Source organism: Nannospalax galili, unplaced genomic scaffold, assembly GCF_000622305.1.
Source record: "Nannospalax galili isolate Female #2095 unplaced genomic scaffold, S.galili_v1.0 scaffold18, whole genome shotgun sequence".
NCBI lineage: Eukaryota > Metazoa > Chordata > Mammalia > Rodentia > Spalacidae > Nannospalax > Nannospalax galili.
In genome coordinates this window covers 6,847,744-6,870,432 of record NW_008346548.1, presented here as the reverse complement: position 1 = coordinate 6,870,432, position 22,689 = coordinate 6,847,744, and the positions used below count along the sequence as shown (strand labels likewise).

At 39.0% G+C, this 22,689-nt stretch overlaps 1 protein-coding gene across 3 annotated transcripts in view; it reads right to left on the bottom strand.

Annotated features, from left to right (window-relative positions):
* Nucleotides 1-22,689, bottom strand: part of Maats1 (MYCBP associated and testis expressed 1) — a 62,734-nt gene that overhangs the window by 28,812 nt on the left and 11,233 nt on the right. For 2 of the 3 annotated variants that reach the window (XM_008842900.3, XM_029568238.1), the window contains exons 6-10: nt 21,302-21,480; nt 13,687-13,864; nt 12,859-13,016; nt 10,339-10,521; nt 8,754-8,896 (exon numbers count right to left, since the gene is read on the bottom strand). In XM_008842900.3, the coding sequence (XP_008841122.1) occupies nt 8,754-8,896; nt 10,339-10,521; nt 12,859-13,016; nt 13,687-13,864; nt 21,302-21,480 (841 nt within the window). The remainder of the gene's footprint in view (nt 1-8,753; nt 8,897-10,338; nt 10,522-12,858; nt 13,017-13,686; nt 13,865-21,301; nt 21,481-22,689) is intronic. The other variant, XM_029568239.1, reaches the window with a different exon arrangement.

Below are 22,689 nucleotides of genomic sequence, written 5' to 3'. Positions count from 1 at the left end.
TCAAAAATCCAGGTGAAATTAAACATAAGATTTTGTCAAGTGATTCTGCTTTAGCCACAAGGTACTTAAAAATTTTAAATACCAAAAGTTCCTATGTTTGTGATTTAAAGAGCATGCTTTAGTTAATTTTTGTTCTAAAATAATTTTCATATGATATTTTCTGTGAAAACAGACACAATATTACAAAAAAAAACAAAAACAAACAAACAAAAAAAACCTATGGAGCTAAAACTTGAAACTAGAATTTTTTTAGTGCACATTGTAAGTGAATCCCTCTTTACTGTGGTTGTAACAAAACCTCTAAGTTTCTTCAAAATAAAACTGACCACAGTTGACAACAGATCTGAGCCACAACTGGTGAAGCAGAGCGAAGCAGCAGCAGTGGACAGAGTGAAGCGCCCTAACTCTGGGGGCTCCTGAGGGAAGAGCTTCCTGAGCAACACCACTTGGAAGCATAGCAGAGCCAGCCACTCATGGCTGAGGGGTTGGTAAGGACGTGGGAAATCAGGCACCTTCATGTACTGCTGAAACTGGTATATCATTTATATAAGAAAAATTGGCAACAGCTGTCAAAACTATAAATGCATATACATTGTGGTTCAGGGATTCCATGTTCAGGTACTCACTTTCCAGATGTGTTCACATGTGCCAAAATGTGTGAACAAGATTACCCATGAAGTACTGGTTTTAGCACTAAAAACTTATTTGTAAATATCCCACATATCTATTAAAAAGAGGACTGATAATTTTTTTTGGTCACACTCAACAATATATCATTAAGGTTTTAAAAACAGTAGGATAGCTTTTCTGGTAATATTGATGTACATAGATATTTAAGACATATTAAGTTTAAAAAACAACAGCAGAACAGTGTATTTTGTGTATTAACACTTGAATAGGGAAGTTTAGGGCTATGGCTGCAGCTCTCTGGTAGAATGCTTTTCTGGCATGCATGAGGCTCTGGGTTCAATCCCTAGTGTCAAAAATAAGTAAATACATTTTTTTTTAATGTTTTAAAAGATGTTTATATGTGGGGGGCGCTGGGGAAATGGCTCAGTAGGAAGGTGCTTGCTGAACAAATATGAGGATCTGAGTTTGAGTTCCAAGAATCCACATAAACAGCCAGGTACCGCCCTGCCTGCCTATAATCCTCACATTGGGAAGGTAAAGACAGGAGGATCCTTGTGGCTTATTGACCAACCAGTCTAGTCAAATCAGCAAGCTACCAGGAAGGACCCTATCTCAAAAATAATAAGGTAGAGAGCAGTTGGGGAAGATATCCAACACTTAACTCTGGCTCCATATGTGCACATACACACTGGGAGAGACACATACATATAAACAAAGATGTTTATATTTATTGACACCTATTAGCTTACATATATTCATATACATATATACATGTGAGCATGTATATATACATAGATATGCTTACACAGCTATATGCATAAATATACACATATCTTTGCTTATATAAAATATTCCTGAAAGATAGACAAGAATCTAAATATATCAGTTGCTTCTAAGAAAGAACTGCATGGTTAGGAGAGAGGTTGGAAGGGAAACATTTGAATTAATATTCTCATAATACTCATAAATATTGATCTATGTAGATATATTTCCTACTCAATAAACAAATGCATTATAAGTACAACAAAAAGGAAAGAAATAACTCAAACTTTAAAGAAAAAACCCACAATTTTTTCACAATTAAAAGAAAAATATTTGATTAAAAAGTCCAGTGAGGACTGGTGAGATGGCTCAGCAGGTAAAAGTGCTTGCTGCACAAGCCTGAAGGCCTGAATTTAATCCTGAGGAGCCCCCAGTGGAAGGAAAGAACAGACTCTAGAGAGTTATTATCTGATCGCCACATGTGCACCATGTACATGTGCACATCCCCACAACGCACACACTTTAAAAAAGAAAGTACAGCCAGACATGGTGTCTTATGCCTTTAATCCCAGTACTTGGTAGACTGAAGCAGGAGGATTACAATTTCTAAGACATCCTGAACTACACAGTGAAACTCGGCCTGATAGATAGATGATTGATATATGATAGATAGATGATAGATGATAGATAGATAGATAGATAGATAGATGATAGATAGATAGATGACAGATATGTTAAAAAATTTCAATTACATTTCTATCATCTATCTATCATCTATCTATCATCTATCTATCTATCTATCTATCTATCTATCTATCTTCTATCATCTATCTTGAGAGGGCATGTGTGCCATAGTGTACTCATGGAGGTTAAAGGACAACTCAAAGTCAGTTCTCTTCTTCCACTATGTGGATCCTGGGGTCTCAAACTCAGGTCAGTCAGATTTGGTGGCAAGTGCCTTTATCTGTTGAATCATCTCAATAGTCCATCAAAAATACGTTTTTTCTATTCTATATTTTTACCAAGAATACCTGAAAATACTATATTGTGGCAGTTACTTTATGTTAGTCTGGATATTTCTCCTCCATGATTCCTATAATACAACTCAAAAAGCACTGTTTAAAGATAATTCATCACCTCCACCATCACATGGTTCTGAATTCTCAAAATAATGTTAACTTTAAAACTAAGAAGCTACTTTTTAATAAACCTGGTATATATGACTCTCTTCAATCCAGGAGATTCCATATAAATGCATCTTGCTCCAAATCCAAGGGTAGAAACAGAAAGGACACTAAATAATACCTATAGTTATGACATTAGATGTCCTCCAGCTCCATCCAGAGTAATATACTGCTACAATATGATCTATTTAACTCAGTTATTGCTATCTGAGACCAGATGCTAGGCTATCAACAAAAAGTTAAAAAGCACACAAAAAAAACAAGAAATAAACAGTCTAAATGAACATACTAATTAGACTCACATATGCACACACTGGGATCATTAGACAAGGAATGAAAAATATCTATGATTAATGTGTTAAGAAAATTGATGGGGGAAAGTAGACAGCATACAATATTGGAAGAGTAATGTAAAGAGAGGTGAAAACTTTAAGACAGAACCACAAAGCATAGTTAGAAATCAAAATGCAGTAAAAGAAATGAAAAAATCAATTGGCCCACAGCAGACGCCAATCTTATCCAAAGGAATATTGACAATGGATTGCTGCTAGATGAGGAACAGCTGACATTCCTAAAACAAAGACCTCTAGACAGGCTGACTGGATTCACCAGATGGACAAGTAGTGGGGAACGGCTGGGGGTGCCGACAACACAGCGGACAGTAGCAGGGATAACAGAGTATAAGGGCTCTAGTGGGGGGAGGGAGGCTATGGGAGGGTGCCATCTGGGAAGTGGGTGTATAGTTGAATAAGATTGTTTGGGATGTTCTGTGTGATATACACACACACAAAAAAATCAAGAAATTTTTAAAAAAGTATATTTGATGAAGAAGCATAAAAATTTACATCACTACACACACACACACACACACACACACACACACAACAAAAATCAACAAATTTTTAAAAATGAATTATATTTGAGGAGGAAGCATAAAAATTTACATCACGTTAATTAGTAGAGGTGATGAACATTACCATTGAAATCTACCCGATGACTTTATAAACATACACAGGCGCCAAGGATCCGAGTGCAAACAATTATGACTACTAATAATCAGATATGTAGAGATTAGAGACGCACGTGCCAACATCTCAGTGTTAGTAGCAAAAACAATGAGTCTTTCCGTAAGAAACAGGATATTTTAGAATGAAATGGAGATCTCTTTTGAGGGTTAAAAACTCATTTAATTTTATGGCTTACAGGGCTTATACTGAGTTCAATATTGTATAACTGTATTGATTCAACAGCAAACCTAGAAATTTTATATCCACTTTTGAAGGAGCTCTGTCTTTGCCCTGGAAACTGTTATTGGGCATGTTGAAGCTGTAATGATATGCTTCTTCTAAAAAACTAATATTAAAAAAATCAATAGGCCCATAAACAAACAACACAAAGAAAGAATCAAGGAACTTGAAAATAGGCCAGTAAAGAACTCCCCCAAGTGAGCTACAAAGAGAAAACAGAAACAAAAACCCAAACAGAACAGACCATCCAAGAATTGTGAGATAAAAATCAAAAGGTATAACATATGCAGCATCGGAAAACCAGATTGAAAGGGAAAAGGTAGATGTAGCTGACTTGGTAGAGTGCATACATGAAGCCCTGGGTTCAACTCCAGCACCCCATGGTAGCTCATGCCTGTAATCCCAGCACACTAGAAGTGGAGACAGGAAGATCAGAAGTTCATCCACGAGACCCTGTCTACAAAAGGAAAGGATGGAAGAAAGGGGAGAGGAGAGGAGAAAAGGAAGGAAAGGGGAAAGAGAGGGAAGGGGAGGGAGAGAGGGAGGGGGTGAGGGAGGGAGGGGAGGGAGTAGAGACAACATTTCCAGCTGTAGTGACTGAACTTTCCAATATTACACCAAAGACACCAAATTGATGATCTAGAAAACCAAACAACACCTCAAATAAAAACAAAAATAGAAGCCAGGTGTAGCGGTGCACACATTTAATCCCAGCACTTGGGAGGCAGAGGCAGGTGGATCTCTATGAGATTGAGGCCAGCCTGGTCTAATGCACACAATTAACAAGACAGTGAAGTCTTGGAAGAGAAAAACCCCCACCAAGTTAGAATTCTATATTCAAAAAAATCATTCTTCAAAAATAAAAACCATTGGGGATGGAGAGATGGATCCGGGTTAAGAGCAGGTGCTGCTCTTACAGAGGACCTGAGCTCAGTTCCCAGCACCCTCTTCTGGCCTCCACAGGCATTGTACAACATGGGTGCACTTATATACATGTAGGTAAAATACTCATATGCATAAAAATGAATAATAAATAAATAAAAATTTAAATTAAGCAGTTGCTACATGACCTGCAGTCCTACTCCCAGAGATACATCCAAGAGAACTGAAAACATGTCTATAAAACTACAACACAAAAGTACACAGCAGTGTTACTTCTAGTAATTAATAGTAGAAATAACTGGAATTTTCATCAGCTTATGAGTGGATAAATAGAACGTGGTATATCCACACAGTGAAATCTTATGCAGTCATAATAAGAATGAGGGCCTGAAACTGTACTAGAACATGAATGGACCTCAAAAACACCGTGCTAAGTGAATGAAGCTAGATACAAAGTGTTATTTATTACATGGTTTCATTTATGCAACAGGTTTAGAATGAACAAATTCTTACAGAGAGAGTAGAATAGTGACCACTAGGGGATGAGAGAGAGGGGAGCTGGGAGTGACTGTTAAGAGGTATGGCGTTGTTGGGGGGTGATGGAAGCATTCTGGAATTTGTGATGATGACCACACAACCTGTGAATATGCTAGAAGCCTCTGAGTTGCACGCTTTGAAAGGGTGGGCTTTATTATATGCAAATTTTACCTCCCTCCCCAAAGGTAAAGGAGACTCTTGAAACAAACATAAACTAGATTTCATAGCAGCAGACCATGCCAAAAATGATAAATTCTCGAGTCAGAAGAAGAATGACAGTGGTCAGAGACTTATAAGAATATTAAAAAGGAAAAGCAGCATTGGGGAAATAAATGAAGGTGAGTACAATCTTCTGTTTTTCTTATTTTAAAAGCATTCATTATTAGTTATAACTATTATGCATGTGCATGATACGTGCATGTGGGTCTGTGTGCCACAGTACATAAGTGGAGGTCAGAGGACAACTTTGTGGAGTCACTTCTCTCCTTCATCCTTTACAAGGTTTCCAATGATTAAACTCAGGTCTTCAGGATTGCATGGCAAGTACCTTTATCTGCAAAGCCATCTCCCTGGTCCATTTTTCTTATTGTTCTTTGATCAAAAAGACAACTGTTTTTTGAAGCAATAAGAGTAAAAATGTGTCAGGTAGTGTGGCGAATTCCTATAATCCCAGCACTGGGGAGGTGGGGGCAGGAATTCTTGGTCTCCCTGGGCTGCATGAGAGCCTGTCTCAAATCAAAATGGAGTGAAAATGCATTGGGTGGTTGTAGATGTATCAGTGAAATGGATGACAGAATTGACAGAGGGACAGGGGGGACTTGGGAACAGTCTGCCCTACACATGAAGATACATAGTATAACATATTGTACATGATCTGTAGGCGAGCTTTGATTAGTTTATAAGCATGATCACATGCATTCTAGTCCCTTCTTTCTCTCCCTCTCAGTGGTGCCACTGAGAGATGAAACCCAGGGCCTTGTACATGGTGGACATGTGATGTGCCACCAAGTCATGCCTGCACCCAAGAGAAAGCCTCCCAAATGTCAGTATCACAGTGACTATGGTCTCTGACCACAGTGAGTTGGAGTTTAGATGCTAATTAGGAAATGAGTTAAAATTCCTACATATTTGCAAATTTTATAGTATATTAAATACAGGTTCAAAAGCCTACACATTGGATACTTAGATGTTAGAGGTTAAGCATGGCAAGCATTACATATCAGAACTAACTGAATATAGCAAAAATCAGTGTTTTGAAGGCAATGCTTAAATTACTTATATAAAGCCAATGAATGCTTGAAATTGATGAACTATATGATCAATTTTCCTAGTTTAGGAAAATAATCACAGACCAACCAATGAAAAAGAAATATAATAAATGTAAGAATAGAAATTAGTATACATGGACATATATGTGTACAATAGAGACAATATAATAGAGTCAAAATCAGAAATTTATTCCTTTGGAAAAATAGCACTCAGAAAATAAGCAAGCCACCAGTAAAATGAATTAAGGAAGAAGAATCAAGACATGAATAAACAGTGTTATACATGGAAAAAACTGGATATGATCATTTATAAAACAAAATATATAAAAACAGTATGATCAAAAATCATGTCAAAAAAAGTTGGAAAAGTTAGATGAAATGAAATTCTAAACAATATAATTTACCAAAACTAACACAAAAAGTTCTGTAAGCTGTAAAGAAATTGAAGTACTGGTTAAAGTATTTACCATGAAGAAAGCATCAGCTCTAGATCATTTTATGTGCCCATTTTTTCATATTGAAGGAACAGATCACCTCGACCTTATTTAAACTCTTCTCAAAAGAAAAGGCAAGAAGTTCATTTCAGGAGACCAGTCCAATCTGGTACCAATCCCTCATTAGCCAAATGAGAAGGAAAACCAAGGAAACCATCTCACCGGTAGGCAGAGAAGCAAAATCTTAGCCAATATATTAGTAAAACAAAGTCCAACAGTTGTTAAAAGGGGATGATATACCTTAACCAAACCAGGCTCACCCAATGATGCAAGGGACATCAATGTTTGTGAAAAATTACCTTGATGGGCTGGATGGGTGTGGTGGCACACACCTTTAATCCCAGCACTTGGGAGGCAGAGGCAGGCGGATCTTTGTGAGTTCGAGGCCAGCCTGGTCTACATAGTGAGTTCCAGGACAGCTGGGGCTACAGGGAGACCCTGTCTCAAAAAGACAAAAAAAATTACCTTGATAAACACAGCTGAGTGCTTATCATTGGATAAAGCAACACAAGCACACCACTGAAAACTAGCAAATCATGAATGAAAGAGGATATCCATAACCCAATAAAAAGTATCTACAGAAAAAAAAAATCTCACAAGAAATGAGAGACTGGTGAGCATTGTATTTAGGCAAGGTGAACAGAGTTGGAAACAGTGGGGAAAAAACACAGACATGTGCAGTCAATATCAAGGTCTCGTGTGCGTGTTCATGTATGTGCAGATATGTGTGGAAGCCAGAGGTCAACCACAGGCACTGTTCCTCAGGAGCCATCCACCTTATTTTTTGAGACATGATCTCTCACTGGGACCTGGGGCTTGCTGATTAGGCTAGGCTGGCTGGCCAGTGAATCCTAGGATCCTCCTGTCTGCTCTCCCCAACACTGGGATTAGAGGCATGTACCACCACCTGACTTTCTTACCTGGGTTCTGGGGATTGAATTCAGGTCCTTAAGCTTGCACAGTAAGTGCTTTACTGACTGAGTGATCTCCCTAGCCTTCAGGGTCCTATTTTTTTTCATGTTCAGTGTAGGTTCCCACGGATTTTTATCTGTTACTGAAATCAGTGGAACAAGCTAACACCTGTGGATCAGTGACAGGAGGATGTCATAAACCAGGGGTTTGTAAGTGTGGCTCCTAGCCTACAGCAACATCACCTGGAGGCTTGTGAAAACCTCCCATCTCCATAGTCTCACCCAGTCCTACTGAGCAGAAACAATGGTGGTGGCACCCAGCAATGCATTTTATCAAGCCCTCCATGTGACTCTGATGCCTGCTTGTTTGACGGTCAGCAAACCTTCATGCTTAGTTGAGTTTTAAACTAGATGTAGAAGGAATCAATCATGACTTCTTCATGATGCCCTGATAACAAATATAAAACGGAGGAAAATGGAGCCAGTTAACACCAAGTAATTCCTAGTACTAGAAATATGCTAAACTTCATGTCATTTTGAATTTTACACTACAGAACCAAACAAAGTTGGAAGCACTTTCAGAAAGTAATATAACTTCTGTGAAGGGGGAGAAAAGGCCACTAAGAAGTTTTGCTACAGTTTGAAATGCGGGCAGAAGGCACATTAGTTTGGTACACCATGGGCGACCTCCAAGAGAAAAAGTCTAGAGAGGGGAAAGACTGTAAGTTGTGTGTCAGGTCCAGGGTCGCTGCTGCCCATGACAAAGCACAGTTCAGAGTGCATCATTTCTTTGCAGAAATTGGAGTGGAAGCATCTAGTCTTCAGATCCCGACTGTACCTTGTGAACTTCTGCCAACTCATAGTCCGTCCTTGCTGCCTTCTTCAGAAAGCCGGCTTTGGTGGTGGTGATTTTTGGCTTTGGAGGTTTGATCCTCAGTTGTGTCACAAAATCTGGGAGACATGACTCAAGTTCCACTAAGCCTGTGGGAAGGAAGTATACATTTTTAGTATCTGGTGCTTAAATTTGACATATTAAAAGTGTATTGTTAGTTTTGTTAGCTGTTAGCTGCTTGTCAAGTGCTTTCAATGAGAATTGTTGGTAAGGTGTAGTAATAACAGAGTGAACAGTTCCTAAAACATAAAGCACATTTAAGTAACTTCTATTCCCAGTGGCTTAGGTGGTACGGTGAGAAATTTATTCTAAAATAAAGATGTGTCCTACAAAAAGTAACAGCCAGCAAGAAGTCAATGACCCTAGAATACATGGCATCACCGTTCTAAAATGGGTATTGAGCAATGCCTCATGTTTTGCCCTGGGGATGGTCAGCCAGGGCTGTGAGTTTAAGAATATGACCATTAACTCATGGTCTTGGTCAGATGATGCTTCAACTTGTAAGCAGAACTTTTAAAAATTTAAACAAGTCTCTTGCCTTCATAAAAGGCACAGTCCTCACCGTGAATTTATCACATGGTGGGTCACCTGTTTCCTTGCCTCCTAGATTTTTGGCCTTTGCTTTTACTATAAATTTCTTGTTTACTTCATAAACCTGTTGTAAAAACCCTTTTCTATTCCACCTAAAATTTGGGAGGGGCATTTTTAAATTTTATTTTATGAGTGTTTTGCCTGTATGTATGTAGGTACACCCATGCATGCAATACCCATGGAGGCCAGAAGAGGGTATTGGATTCCTGTAACTGGAATTATAGACAGTTGTTAACCACCATATGGGTGCTGGAACTGAACCCAGGTCCTCTGCAAGAGCAGCCAGTGCTCTTAACTGCTGAGCCATCTCTCCAGCCCCTCAATTTCACTTTTGAATAACTTGATTCTTGAGACTCTTGTTTTTAGACAGGAGTCTAGCTAAGTTACCCAGGCTGACCCCAAACTCCTGCACTTAAGTGAGTACTTGGAACTACAGACATATGTCACTACACCTAGCTAGCATTTAAAAATATTTAATAACTAGCTGAATTTACTCTTTGTTGCCATCTCTCCAGCCCCTCAATTTCACTTTTGAATAACTTGATTCTTGAGACTCTTGTTTTTAGACAGGAGTCTAGCTAAGTTACCCAGGCTGACCCCAAACTCCTGCACTTAAGTGAGTACTTGGAACTACAGACATATGTCACTACACCTAGCTAGCATTTAAAAATATTTAATAACTAGCTGAATTTACTCTTTGTTAAATTATTCTACAATGTTTGCTTTCTTTGAGTTTGATTTTTTTATTATTTATTAGTTTTCATTTTTATTTATTTATTTTTTGAGTCTGAATTTTTATTGCTTTGCATGACCTCATATTAATAAGCATAGGAGACTGGTTTATTGGTGTTTTTTCAAATATTTGTTTATCTTTTAATCTAACATGTATTTAACCCAGATGACTTCTACTAAACTTCTACTAATCATGTGAATTATTTACCTTCATAGGTATTGAGATAATGATTTTTGACTACAAAGTCCTCTGAGTTGTTGTCTGGGAAACGACCAAGGTGAGACAGAGGTCCATAGACTTGAGATGAGAAATCAGAATAGTCCTTGATGATATCTCTTCTCTGCAACTTCCCTTCTATGTTCTTTCTCTTTCCTATAAGTTTTCTGATTTCTGAAGAAAAAAATCCATAATTATCTCCCAAATGTTGTATAAATGTAGAATAGTAAACCAATGCTAGTTTGACTCATTAGGAAATTACTGAACTGGATGAATTTTACAGTGGTTCATCACAGCCAGCACAGAGCGCTAGAACCCAAGGTCTGCCATCTGTTGGCTCTGGGTGCCCTAAGATGGGCAGGAGTGATGGGAGGAGAATCACCTGGAATCCTCAATGGGTGTATACACACAGACACACAGACACACAGACACACACACACCTCTGTCATAACTGCAAACTCTGGTACAAGGAATAGTATTCAATAAAAGTTTGCTAAGTGACTAAGAGCAATTTGAAGTCAATAGAAAATAGATGTCAAGTAGAGTGCTAGAAAAATCCATTTCCCCCTTAAAGGAGGACTACAGGTTCAGGTTGGCTAACACCACAATAACCAGAAGATGCCCAGCTCATAGCTTCCAGACTGGTTTGGCAAGTGGAGGGAGAAGGCAGCATCTGCGTACATCTGAACAATCACCTGCGGAGTGATGATTACCACCTCCCCACAGAGCCACCCTCCTCTGATGGCTGTCCCCAGGCACACTCAACAGGTGTGAAATCATATCACAAGACTGAGAAGCCCTCTTGCAGGTGGGCCCCAGAGAAGCTGCTGTCTGGCTGTTGTTCATGATTTATCTATAGTGCTTTGTGTGTGTTTTAGAATTTAGTTTAGCATTTTGTTATTTATCTAAAAATTTAGCCAAACCTATTAATAGCTATGCCCTAACAAGAAAAAAATGTCAACAGCATCTAAATAAATACCCAGCAAATAGCTAGGTCACAATCCAAAAGATATTAAAGGTTACATTCACTAAAAACAATTTAAAGAAATAACTTCGTTTTTGAATTGTTTTACTTTTCTGGACAGTTTTCAATGTCTCTTAAAATGTGATTAAGTTGTTAGTGTGCATATCAACTGCTCATTTGCATATGTTGGTAATACAATTTTTTACCTTTTATTTATTCATTCGTGTGTGTGTGTGTATGTGTGTGCATGCGTGCGCGCGCACATGAGTATATAGCACATGTGTCAAGGTCAGAGGACAACTTTCAGGGGTCAGTTCTCTCCTTCCACCATGTGAGTCTTAGGGAGTGAACTGAGGCTTGGAAATACACGCCTTTACCTGCTGAACCAACTTGATGGCCTCAATAATACAGTTTTATAGGTAATTTTTAAAAAGTTTCTCAGTAGGTAAAGCTACAAAATTAAATACTAAAAAGTTTTAAATTGAAGTTTTAACTTGATTTTTAAGTTTATTATTCTTTGTGTGTGTTGTGTATTTGTGTCTCTCTGTGGTGTGTGTGTGTATGTGTGTGTGCATGCGTGTGTTGAATGTGCATCTGTACCTGTATATATGGAGGTCAGAGGAGGACACTGGGTGTCCTGCTCTATCATTCTGTACCTTATTCAAAGTTTCTCACTGAATATGGACCTTGCTATTTCAGCTATACTGGTTGGTCACAAATCCCCAGTGACCCTCCTGTGTCCATCCCTCCAACGGTGCTGGGGTTATAGGCACACATGGCTACACCTGATTTCTAACATGGGGGCTGGGAATCTGAACTCAGGTCCTTATGATTGTACAGCAAGTGCTCTTATCTGCTGAGCCGTCTCCCCAGCCCCTGATACAATCCTGCACTGAACAAATAGTGAACTGTATACTACTTGTTTTTATGTGTAAAGTGAAAATGTATAATTACAGTATATGTAAGTATGTATATAATGTATCTGTGGTATTAAAAATTTCTTGGAGAGGGGTAATTAAGAAAAAGGATGATTAAGCTGGAGATGATGGCACATGCCTTTAATCCCAGCACCACAGAGGCAGAGGCAGGTAGATCTCTGTGAGTTCAAGGTCAGCCTAGTCTACATAGCGAGTTTCAGGCCAGCTAGGGCTACAGGGAGACCCTGTCTCAAAAAGACCAAAAAGAAAGAGGAAAAAAGATGATTAAAATGTCATTTTGGGGTACAATAATGAAAAAACAAAAACAAAAACAAACAATTGAGTAAGAGGCTCTTCGCAGAGCTTTGCCTACAAAGGTGAAGAGCCTAATACCAAACAGATATGCAAACGTACATACCCCATGAAGTCAATAACCTCCTATTAGAACATGGCCACTTGATTTTCTTAGAGAGGGGTTTCCTCTACTTTCCATCTTTGGAAAATAACATCTCTCTCCCTTGCCTACTTGATATGCCCAGGACAAAGGCAGAATTTCATCATAGCTAAGTCAGGCTTGGTCAAAGCCCCAGAGTCCCTCTCCCTTCCCAGTTGGCTTTGTGGCGCACATACTTGATACATGTCTGTGCTGGATCTGGGCCAGTTTCGCCTCCTTTGCTTCCTGTAGTTTACACCACTGGGCATTCAGACGCCTCAGGTTTACCTCCTGCTGGTTCTCCTCACGTTTCTTCAGCAGCTCTTTTAAAACCTCCAGGCGCAGGTCCTGCAGTCTTCAAGTAAGTTACAGAGCATTGAGATGTACATGGCATCTCAAACAGGACCCTCTAGTAGACAGCAAAGGAACTGCCACAGCAGGCATCATGTTCATGTGTTTTAAAGAAAGGACCACTCTGGCAAAAAGGTGACACGTGAGCTGAGACAGAGGGGGACACCCAGTGATGAATCTCTGTGTAGTGGAAATATTTATATGGGTGTGGTTATGGAGAATGATGCCAGGCAGATGGAATAAAATTTAAAAAAAAAGAAAGAAAGAAAGAAAGAAAAAAGGCACTTTAAGTAGCTGACCCTAGAGAACAATAGATCTGTGGACAGCTCTAGGTCAAGTAGAGGGCTAAATATCAGGAGGCATGAAGAAAGCTGGGGTGCAGGCTACCTTGAGACTGAGGGTGACAGGGTTGGTCCTGGCACACAGTAGGCACTCAGTCATTTCCCCCATGTCTTTCTTTTGTAAAGCTGTGCTCCCCTCCCATCACCCTCTTAGTGCTGACTTGCTCACATGTCCAACCATTTGCAAGTGATGGTGAACAGTTTCCTATCTGTACAGGGTAAGGACTGCTTTTAAACCCAGATATTCCGGGAAATTCTTTCAGATTAAACAAAACAGTTTGAACGTTACTCCCATCAACCCAGGAGCAGCTGTCCAACGGACAGAGGACCTACTTCTCAATCTCGTGCTCTCTGAAGGCCCACTCCTTCCTCTCCATTTCGTTCATCATCTTCCTTCTCTTCTCAAACTGGGAGATGTTGCTCAGTGGGGGCAGAGTGGCTTCCCACGCGCGCTTCTCTCGAACCCGTTCTATCATTTCCACCTCAGCCTGTCCTGCTGGGAGACCTCGGCCTGCAGGAGATGCCACAGCTCAGGAACATAGGGTAAACCCACCTGCCACCGGTATGTGACATCCTCCTGCCTTGCTCTACAGTCAGAGGCGATGATGTGATATAATGTCACTGGGAAAGAGCACTCCAGATGTGCCTCATGGCCTGTGCAAACCATGCCCTGTGTTGCCTTTTCTTACTGAGCTGTAAGCAGTTTTAGTTGCATGTGTGTTGAACGAAAGTATTGGGGAATATTCAGAACCCATGTCAGGCAGTTCACAACCATCAGCTCTAATCACCATGGAAGATCCTGTGCTAGATAAGTCCATATTTTAAAACTCAAAGACTAGCAAATCCTGAGGGAAAAATATATCAGAGGTTGGGAATTTATTGGGTGAAAGTTAAAAAGAGATACTTTTTAAAAACAACAGATCATGAAGGAATAATCATTAGCTGAGAATGTATCTTCTCTACATTTTATCTCCCTACAATGAATAAGTAAAAAATTTAGGACTATGCACATCTCCACCTTTAAGACTTCAAAGACCGGTGGGGCCATCCATCAGTTATGCCTCCTGGCCAGCTCAGAGACATGGACTGAGACCTAACTCAACTTAGCCCTCTCTGGGACAGGTTTTGGGACCCCATCACACACTCAGGTGGCTAAAGGTCTAAAGGTGGCATTGACTTGTATCATCTTTTTGGGACCAAAAACTGCTAAAGGAATAAGTGTAGACCAAGTTTCCTGCTGATCATTGAGCTCCAACAAACCAACCAGCTTTTATTTTTATTTTTAAAAATAATTATATAGAAAAGCCTAAAGAAATAAAAATCTGTATTTCTACTGCATAATATAAGCTACTTTTTAATTTTCTGCACTATTTGTCAAATCTTCTGTTTACCCATTTTATGGGTATATTGTCAATTTATGTATAAAGAAATGAATAGGGCTGGATAGGTGGCTCAGTGGTTTAAGAGTACATATTGCTCTTATAGAGGACCCAGTTCACTTCCCAGAACCCATGTCAGGCAGCTCGCAACCACCTGTAACTCCAGCTCTAAGGAATCTGACACCCTCTTCTGCCCTCTGCAGGTACCCACATACATGTGGCATACAGTCACACAGACGCAGACACAGACACACACACACACACACACATACACATAATTAAAAATAAAAATAAATCTAACGAAAAATATTCTTTAAAAGAAAAAGCAACAGCTTTAAAAAAGAGAAAAGAATAATACCATGTTTAATATATATGTAAATAAGAACTGGGTACTGTGGTGTGGCACAGGCCTTTAATCCCAGCACTTGGGAGACAGGGGATGGATTATCTCTGTGAGACTGAGGCCAATCTGGTCTACATAGGGAGTTCCAGGCCAGTTGAGACTACAGGGAAACAGGGTCTCAGAAAACAACAATCCCCCACCAATGTAAACTATACAAATATATATTAACATAAATAATTTTGTGTAGAGTTTACTAATTTAAAAACAAAAAGTATGGAAACATAAACACTCAGACCCAACAGCACACGTATTACATATCAAATACACTTTACCTTTTCTTTTTTTGTAATTTTTTCATTTTATTTATATTTTTATTTTGTGTGTATGAATGTAATGCCTGCATATAGGTAGGTGCACCCATGTCATACCGTGCCCACAAAGGTCAGAAAAGGGTGTCGGATCTCCTGGAACTGGAGTTACTGATGGTTGTTTGTCCCCATGTGGGTGCTGGGAATCAAACCTGGGTCCTCTGCAAGAGCAGTCAGTGCTCTTAACAGCTGAGCCATCTCTCCAGTTCCAAACTTTACCTTTTCTAATGAAAGAAATATTAAAAATTAAAGTTGATGGTTCTTTTAACTACCATATTGAGCCCCATTCCTGTCTCCTCTCTCCCAAAATAAACACAAAAAGGAATTTAGAACTCTCTTTCCAGTCAATTTTAGCATTTTATATGCAAATTGTGCATCTGTTACTTACAATGATGTTAGACTTATAAGTACTTACAATATACCAAGAACTGTTAACATTTATTTAATCTTCAACAAATCCCTATCACAGAAATAGAAGTATTTTACAATTGAAGACACTAAGGGGCTTAAAGGTAAAGGAAGAAGCAGAAGGTAATAGCGGTTACAATGAGAGGTCTTTCTTTTTTGTTTTTTTTTAAAAATATTTAATTTATTTTTATTTTATGTGTATGAGTATTTTGCCTGTATACGTATAAGTGCACCCAAGAGTACAATGCCTGACGAGGCCAGAAAAAGGCATTGAATTCCTGAAACTGGAGTTACAGACAATTGTTAGGTATCATGTGGCTGCTGGGAACTGAACCCAGGTCCTCTGCAAGAGCAGCCAGTGTTCTTAACCGCTGAGCCAACTCTCCAGCCTGTTTTGTGTTCTTATGTGCTCTATTCCTCTAATACAGCATGAATCAGAAACCAGATTTGATTTAAATATGTATCAAAAATGAACTATATAAAAGCAAAATGCACTGTTGTTTTTTTAATATTTACATTCACAGTATGATACAATTGCTCTTAGCCAAATGCTGAGAAGTGATTTACGAATGAATTACTCTGAAACTCATCTTACTCACTGAACTTCATTTGGGGGGCTTGACAATATTCATAGAGCGAGATCTAGCACTTCATTCACTTTAAGCTCTCAGATGGATATTTAGAGTGCTCTATTTTTTGATTACTCGAAGTGCACTCGTCTTTTGTGACTATATGTGAGTTCTCTAGGATTCTTAGAAGTAGAAATGCTAGAATCTAACACTAGATCATAAAATACAATTGCTATAATTTTGGTAACTGCCAAATTTACCTTGGAGAATATTCCTCCCCGTCCATGCTTCCTCATTTCCCCCCACATTCCTTCTGCCCAATCTCAGTTGCTTCCTGCAAGCCTTACAAATATCGAGTAGTTGACAAATTGTATATATTTTTTATTTTCATTGAAAAGGGAGTTTATGGAAGCCTTGTTCTTGTTGCTTTTATGTAGAGTTGGAGAAAAGTAGTTAATTTACACAGGAACCGTTATACTTGGTGTCTGAGTTTGAGTTAGTTACTTGAAGGGTATAAGTCATTTGGAAGGCATCATATCCATTCAGGCATGGATTTTCCCATTCACAAACATGACGTGTTTCTACTTCACTCACGTCTCCATATGCTTAAAGAACCGTTTATGATTTTCTCTATAAATTCCCTGCATTTTTATTTATCGATTTCCTATGTACATTCTTAGTTGTTATTGTGAATGTGAGTGATTTTTTTCCAATAATTTTTCCAATTCGATCCTGCTCATACCTTATAGTTACTAGTCTCTGTGGTTTTTTTTTTATTTTAATTTATTATTTTTATTTTATGTGTATGGGTATATTGCCTGCATGTGTGTAAATGCACCTGTGTCATGCAATGTCTGCAGAGGTCAGAAGGGGGTGTCAGATCCCCTGGAACTGGAGTTACAGACGGTTGTTAGTCACCATGGGGGTGCTGGGAATTGAACCCGGGTCCTCTGCAAGAGCAGTCAGTGCTCTTAATTGAGGAACTGTCTCTCCAGCCCCTGTCTGTTCGTTTTATAGTAAAACTCTCTTTAGTTTTGATACTTTATTAGGATTTTAATAAATGAACATTGTTTACAAATGAAAATAGTTTTGCTGCTATTGTTTAATCCTTATTTCCTGTTTGTTATTTTCCCCCCAACCTTACTGTACTACCTCAGTATTCCTCAACCAGGAGGCTATGGCCAGGTTAGGCTAGCAAAGACTTGTCTGGGAAAGCTCCATCCACGCAGGATGTGCAGTGCCCAGGCCATTCTGTCTCTTATGCCAGCCGCCTCCATCACGTCGCCTGAGTTCGCCCCCACGAGATCAAAGTCGTCTACCTGAGGTGCACCGGAGGCCAGGTCGGTGCCACGTCCGCCTTGGCCCCCAAGATCGGGCCCCTGGGTCTGTCTCCAAAAAAAAGCTAGTGACGACATTGCCAAGGTAACTGGCGATTGGAAAGGTCTGAGGATTACAGTGAACCCGGATTCGGGACGACCAAAGAAAGTTGCACCTAAAGACTCCGAGCAAAAGCCGAAAGCTGGACTGACACTTTTGCAACTTAAGAGCAAAAGAAATCTTTCCTCCCTAAAATGTTTATGTCAGGCATTTCATCATAGCGATGTAACAGTTACTAACAGAATACTCTTCATGAAGTCTCTAAGTTTCCTTCTGCTTCCCATTCACTTAGAGACTGAACCATGAGTGAGCTTTAAATGGTATCTAACACTTTTCTGCATATGGCAAAGCATTTTTCCTATATTTTCTGTTAAAATGGTTACTAATTGGTTTTCTGAAACTGTAACAAACTTGAATTTCCCCAACTAATTCACTGGGCTATGATTTTATCCTTTTAAAATGTAGCAAAATTTGATTGCTAGTATCTTTTTGTTTGTTGGTTTGTTTCAGTTTTTGAAACAGGGTCTCCCTGTAGCCCCAGATAGCCTGGAACTCACTCTGTAGACCAGGCTGGTCCCCATCTCACAAAGATCCATTGACCTCTGCAAGGATTAAAGACATGCACTACCACCACTTCTGAATGATGGCTGGTGTCTTTAGAATTTTTTTGCTTATTTATTCCCATATAAAACTAACTTGTAAGTTTCCTTTTGAGTACTGTCCCTATTCAGGTTTCAAGCTGAATCTATACTAGTTTCATGAAAGAATAAATCAAATTTAATTTTCTCTTTGCTCAAATAGTTTGCAAAAACCAAATTTTTTTGTTCCTTGAAGAAGTGGTAAACTTAGCTGTTCAACTACTTTAGGCTGGTTGCTTCTAAAAAAGGTTATTTTCTTTTTACCAAATAATTGTTCTAGTTATTCTTCTATTCTTGAAGCCAACTTAGTAATTTGCATTCTCTTTAAAAGTTGTATAATTTATCTAAGTTTTAAAATATAGAACTAAAATATTTACAGTATTCCCTTGTGCTTCTCACTCGGCAGCTGTGTGACCACTTTATACTTCTAATACTCCATTTGCATCTTTTGTGCGTGTGTGTGTGTGTGTGTGTGTGTGTGTGTGTGTGTGCATGTGTGGTCTTATGGATTTACCCCAAGGTCTTGAGCATGCTAGACAAGCATTCTAGCATTCTGCCTCTGAAGTACACCCTTAGCCCTGGCGTCTTCTTTTCATTGATGCATTCTATAAGTATCAGAAAAAAATATGTTATAGTCTTAACAACTCATTTCTTTTGGCTTTTTAAAGCTCTATTTTTTATCCATTTTCATCTTTATTAGTCATATAACCTGTGAGGATTAAATAAGTTACTAAAAATGTTAAGCACTTACAACAGTTCCTGGCACATAGTAGGCATTCAGTTTTCTGCTTAGTGTCTTTTTTTTTTTTTTTTTTCACTTTTCTTTTTTTTTCCCTCCAGTGCTGGGGAATCAAACCCAGGGCTTCACACATACTAGCCAAGCTCGCTACCACAAAGCTATAGTCTCTACTCTTTTTTTTTTTTTTTTTTAAGTAATGCATCTTGGGGCTCGAGAGATGGTTCAGTAGTTAAGAATATCAGTTGCTCTTGCAGAGGACCTGGGTTCAATTCCCAGCCCCCACATGGTGGCTAACCATCTACAACTCCAGTTCCAGAGGATCCAGCACCCTCTTCTGACCTCCGCAGGCATTTCACAACATGGGCGCACTTAAACACATGCAGGCAGTACACTGATACACATAAACTAAAATAAAATAATTTTAAAAATTAATGCATCCCATACATGCGGAAAGATGCAAGCATGTACACCCCACGTAGCCAGAACATTACCAGAACCCTAGACTGCCCACTACACTCCTTTCCCAGTCTCTACATGTCCCAAGGAGAAGCCCTATCATTGTGCCGAACACATTAATTCACTTTTGGTTGGTTTTGAGTTTTATAGATAGGAGGTGCACCTTTCTATCCCATTTCCTTTGTTTAACGCTGTACATTTGAGATCTACCCACGTGACTGAGTGCGGTTGTACCTCCATTCTCACTATGTGGCATTCCACTGCATGAATACACTGTACCTTACTCACCCACTCCATAGTTGATGGACATTTGGGTTCTTTTCAATTTGGAGTGATTGTGAATTGTACTGTCATAAATATTCTTGCACACATCTTATGGTGAACACATATATGCACATCTGTTAGTAGAATTTAGTATTTTCCTTTCCTTCCTCTCTCTCTCTCTCTCTCTCTCTCTCTCTCTCTCTCTCTTCCTTGAGACAGGGTCTCCCTGTAGCTCCAGCAGGCCTAGAACTCACTATGTAGACCAGGCTGGCTTCCATCTCCCAGAGTTCTGCCTGCCTCTGCCTCCTGAGTGTTGGAATTAAAGGCATGGACCACCATGTCTGACTTGTATTCACTTTCCTTTAACATACAGCTTGAAATGAAATTTCTGGGTTGCACATTACATAAATAAATTTGCTTAATCCTTATGATAGCTTATGAGGTAAATATTTTATTATGCATGACAATGTCTGTTTCATTTTCATTCTTCAATAATAATTTGGCTCTTAGAAAAAAATCTATATTTGCAATTATCTTCCCACAGTACTTAAAACTTATACTACAAAATGTCAATCTGGTATTTTTCCTTTGTGGATAACATGGCCTACTAGATTTTGAGCTTTTTTTCTTTTTTTATGGGTGCAAATCTTAAAAGTTTAAGATGCTCGTTACTCAATGGAATTTTCCTTTGTGAGGTCTCCTGCTTTTCGTCAGTTCTGGCGAATTCCTGATTGCCGGATTGTTTGGGGTTTTGGTTCTTTTGTGTTTTGCACTGATTCTCTGCCATTCCTTTTATCCTCACTATCTAGAGTTTACAATCCCATCCCATGTGACCCTTTTATCCCATTTTATTTCTATGTTGCAGTCTATAATTCATCTTCATTTATTTTCATAGATCTTTTGGCCATTTACATGTCTACTTTTGAGAAATGTCTATTTGGGTTCATTTCCTTTTTAAAAAATTTTATTATTTTTATTTTATGTGTATGAGTGTATTGTCTGCATGTGTGTAAGTGCACCCGTGTCATTCAATGCGCAAGGAGGTCAGAAGAGCACGTCGGATCCCCCACGGATGGTTATTAGCTGTCATGTGGGTGCTGGTAATCAAACCTGGGTTCTCTGCAAGAGCAGTCAGTGCTCTTAACCACTGAGCCATCTCTCCAGACTCCATTGCCTATTTTTCAATAAGGTTATATTTTCTTGCTATTGAATAGTTTGCAGTCCTTGTATGTTTTGGAGACTAGTCCTTTCCTGATATATTATATGCAAATGTTTTCTCCTACTACAAGGATTCTCTTCCCTCTATGAAGCAGAGTTGGCTGAGTGTGCATCCTTTCCAGGAACTCAGTAGCCTACATGGCTGTTAGTATTGCCATCTGCAACAGTCAACAAGAATTACCAACTCACCCCAAGTCAGAGTAGCCAGAGTCAAGAGCTCAGGAATAGTGTCCTGACAGACGACATATTCTGGAGAGTATGGATCTGTTTGCACATCTGCATCTCGAAAATCAGTCTGAGTGCCCACAGTAGACTTTGAAAGGATGAATGTGTGCTTAGAAGTTGGAGAAAAATCAAATGGTTCCATCCTAGAAGGGGAAAAATTGTTCAAAGTTGAAACTCAGTGTGATCATTTCAAATACTGTATAAGCAGATGAAAACAGCTCTTTGAACTTCATGAAGCCTATCCCTACCTTTAACTGTGGTCAGGCACGAAGACCAGTATAACTAAGATTACACCCTAAAATCTTGAGAGAATTGCCTTGTTATTATCACTTCTGTCAAGATAGTGAGGGGAAATAAATACCTTGCTCTCTTCAGGAAAGCATGTGTGACATTGCGCAAGGATGTGATGCAGAGCTACAGAAGGTGGATTAGGGTGTTGCAACCGCACTTCTGGACCTGTTCAGCACTGCTTCATTCCCTGATTCATATCTACTTTTGTCACATCCCAATTTGGCTGTTTCTCTGCAGATGTGCAGGAGCAGAGGAAAGAAGTGAAGCTTCCTATGAAGGAAGCAAGCACAAGAGATGCCGGCCTCTTTCTGCACGAGGACTATAATGAGTGCTGGAATAATGTGGAGAGCATGTGAGAAAGTTCCCGAATCCCTTGTATGAAAGTTAATTCCAAACTACTTTTTAAGTACTGTTAAAATGAGACTATCAAAGCACTAACAGAAAGCATAAGTAGGGGCCAGTGAGATGGGTCAGTAGGTAATGGAACTTTCCACCAAGCCTCATGGCCTGAGTTCAATCTCTGGATCCCACATGATGGAAGGAGAGAAATGACTTCCACAAATTGTCCTTTGACCTCCATGCATTGTGGCATGTGCGCACACACAGAGCCCAAAATAATAAATGTATTTTTTTAATTTTTTAGAAGAAGCATTTCATTACAGCTTTAACACACTTTTTAGTTTTATAGCAATAACAATTTCCAGAGCAAAGATACATCTCTTTCAAAAGTGGCTATAAAATTTTTAGGTTCACAGTTGAATTAATACAGTTATACAATGTTGAAATCAGTATAAACCCTGTAAGGCATAAAATTGAATGAGTTTTTAACCTTTAAAAAAGATTTCCATTTCATTTTAAAATATACTATTTTTTACAGAAAGACTCATTGTTTTTGCTAATAACACTTAGATGTTGGCACATGCGTCTCTAATCTGTATGTATCTGATTATTACCAGTCATGGTCAGTTGCACTCGGCTCCTTGGCACGTATGTATGTATATAAAGTCATCGGGTAGATTTCAATGGTAATATTTATCACCTCTACTACTTAACATGACAAA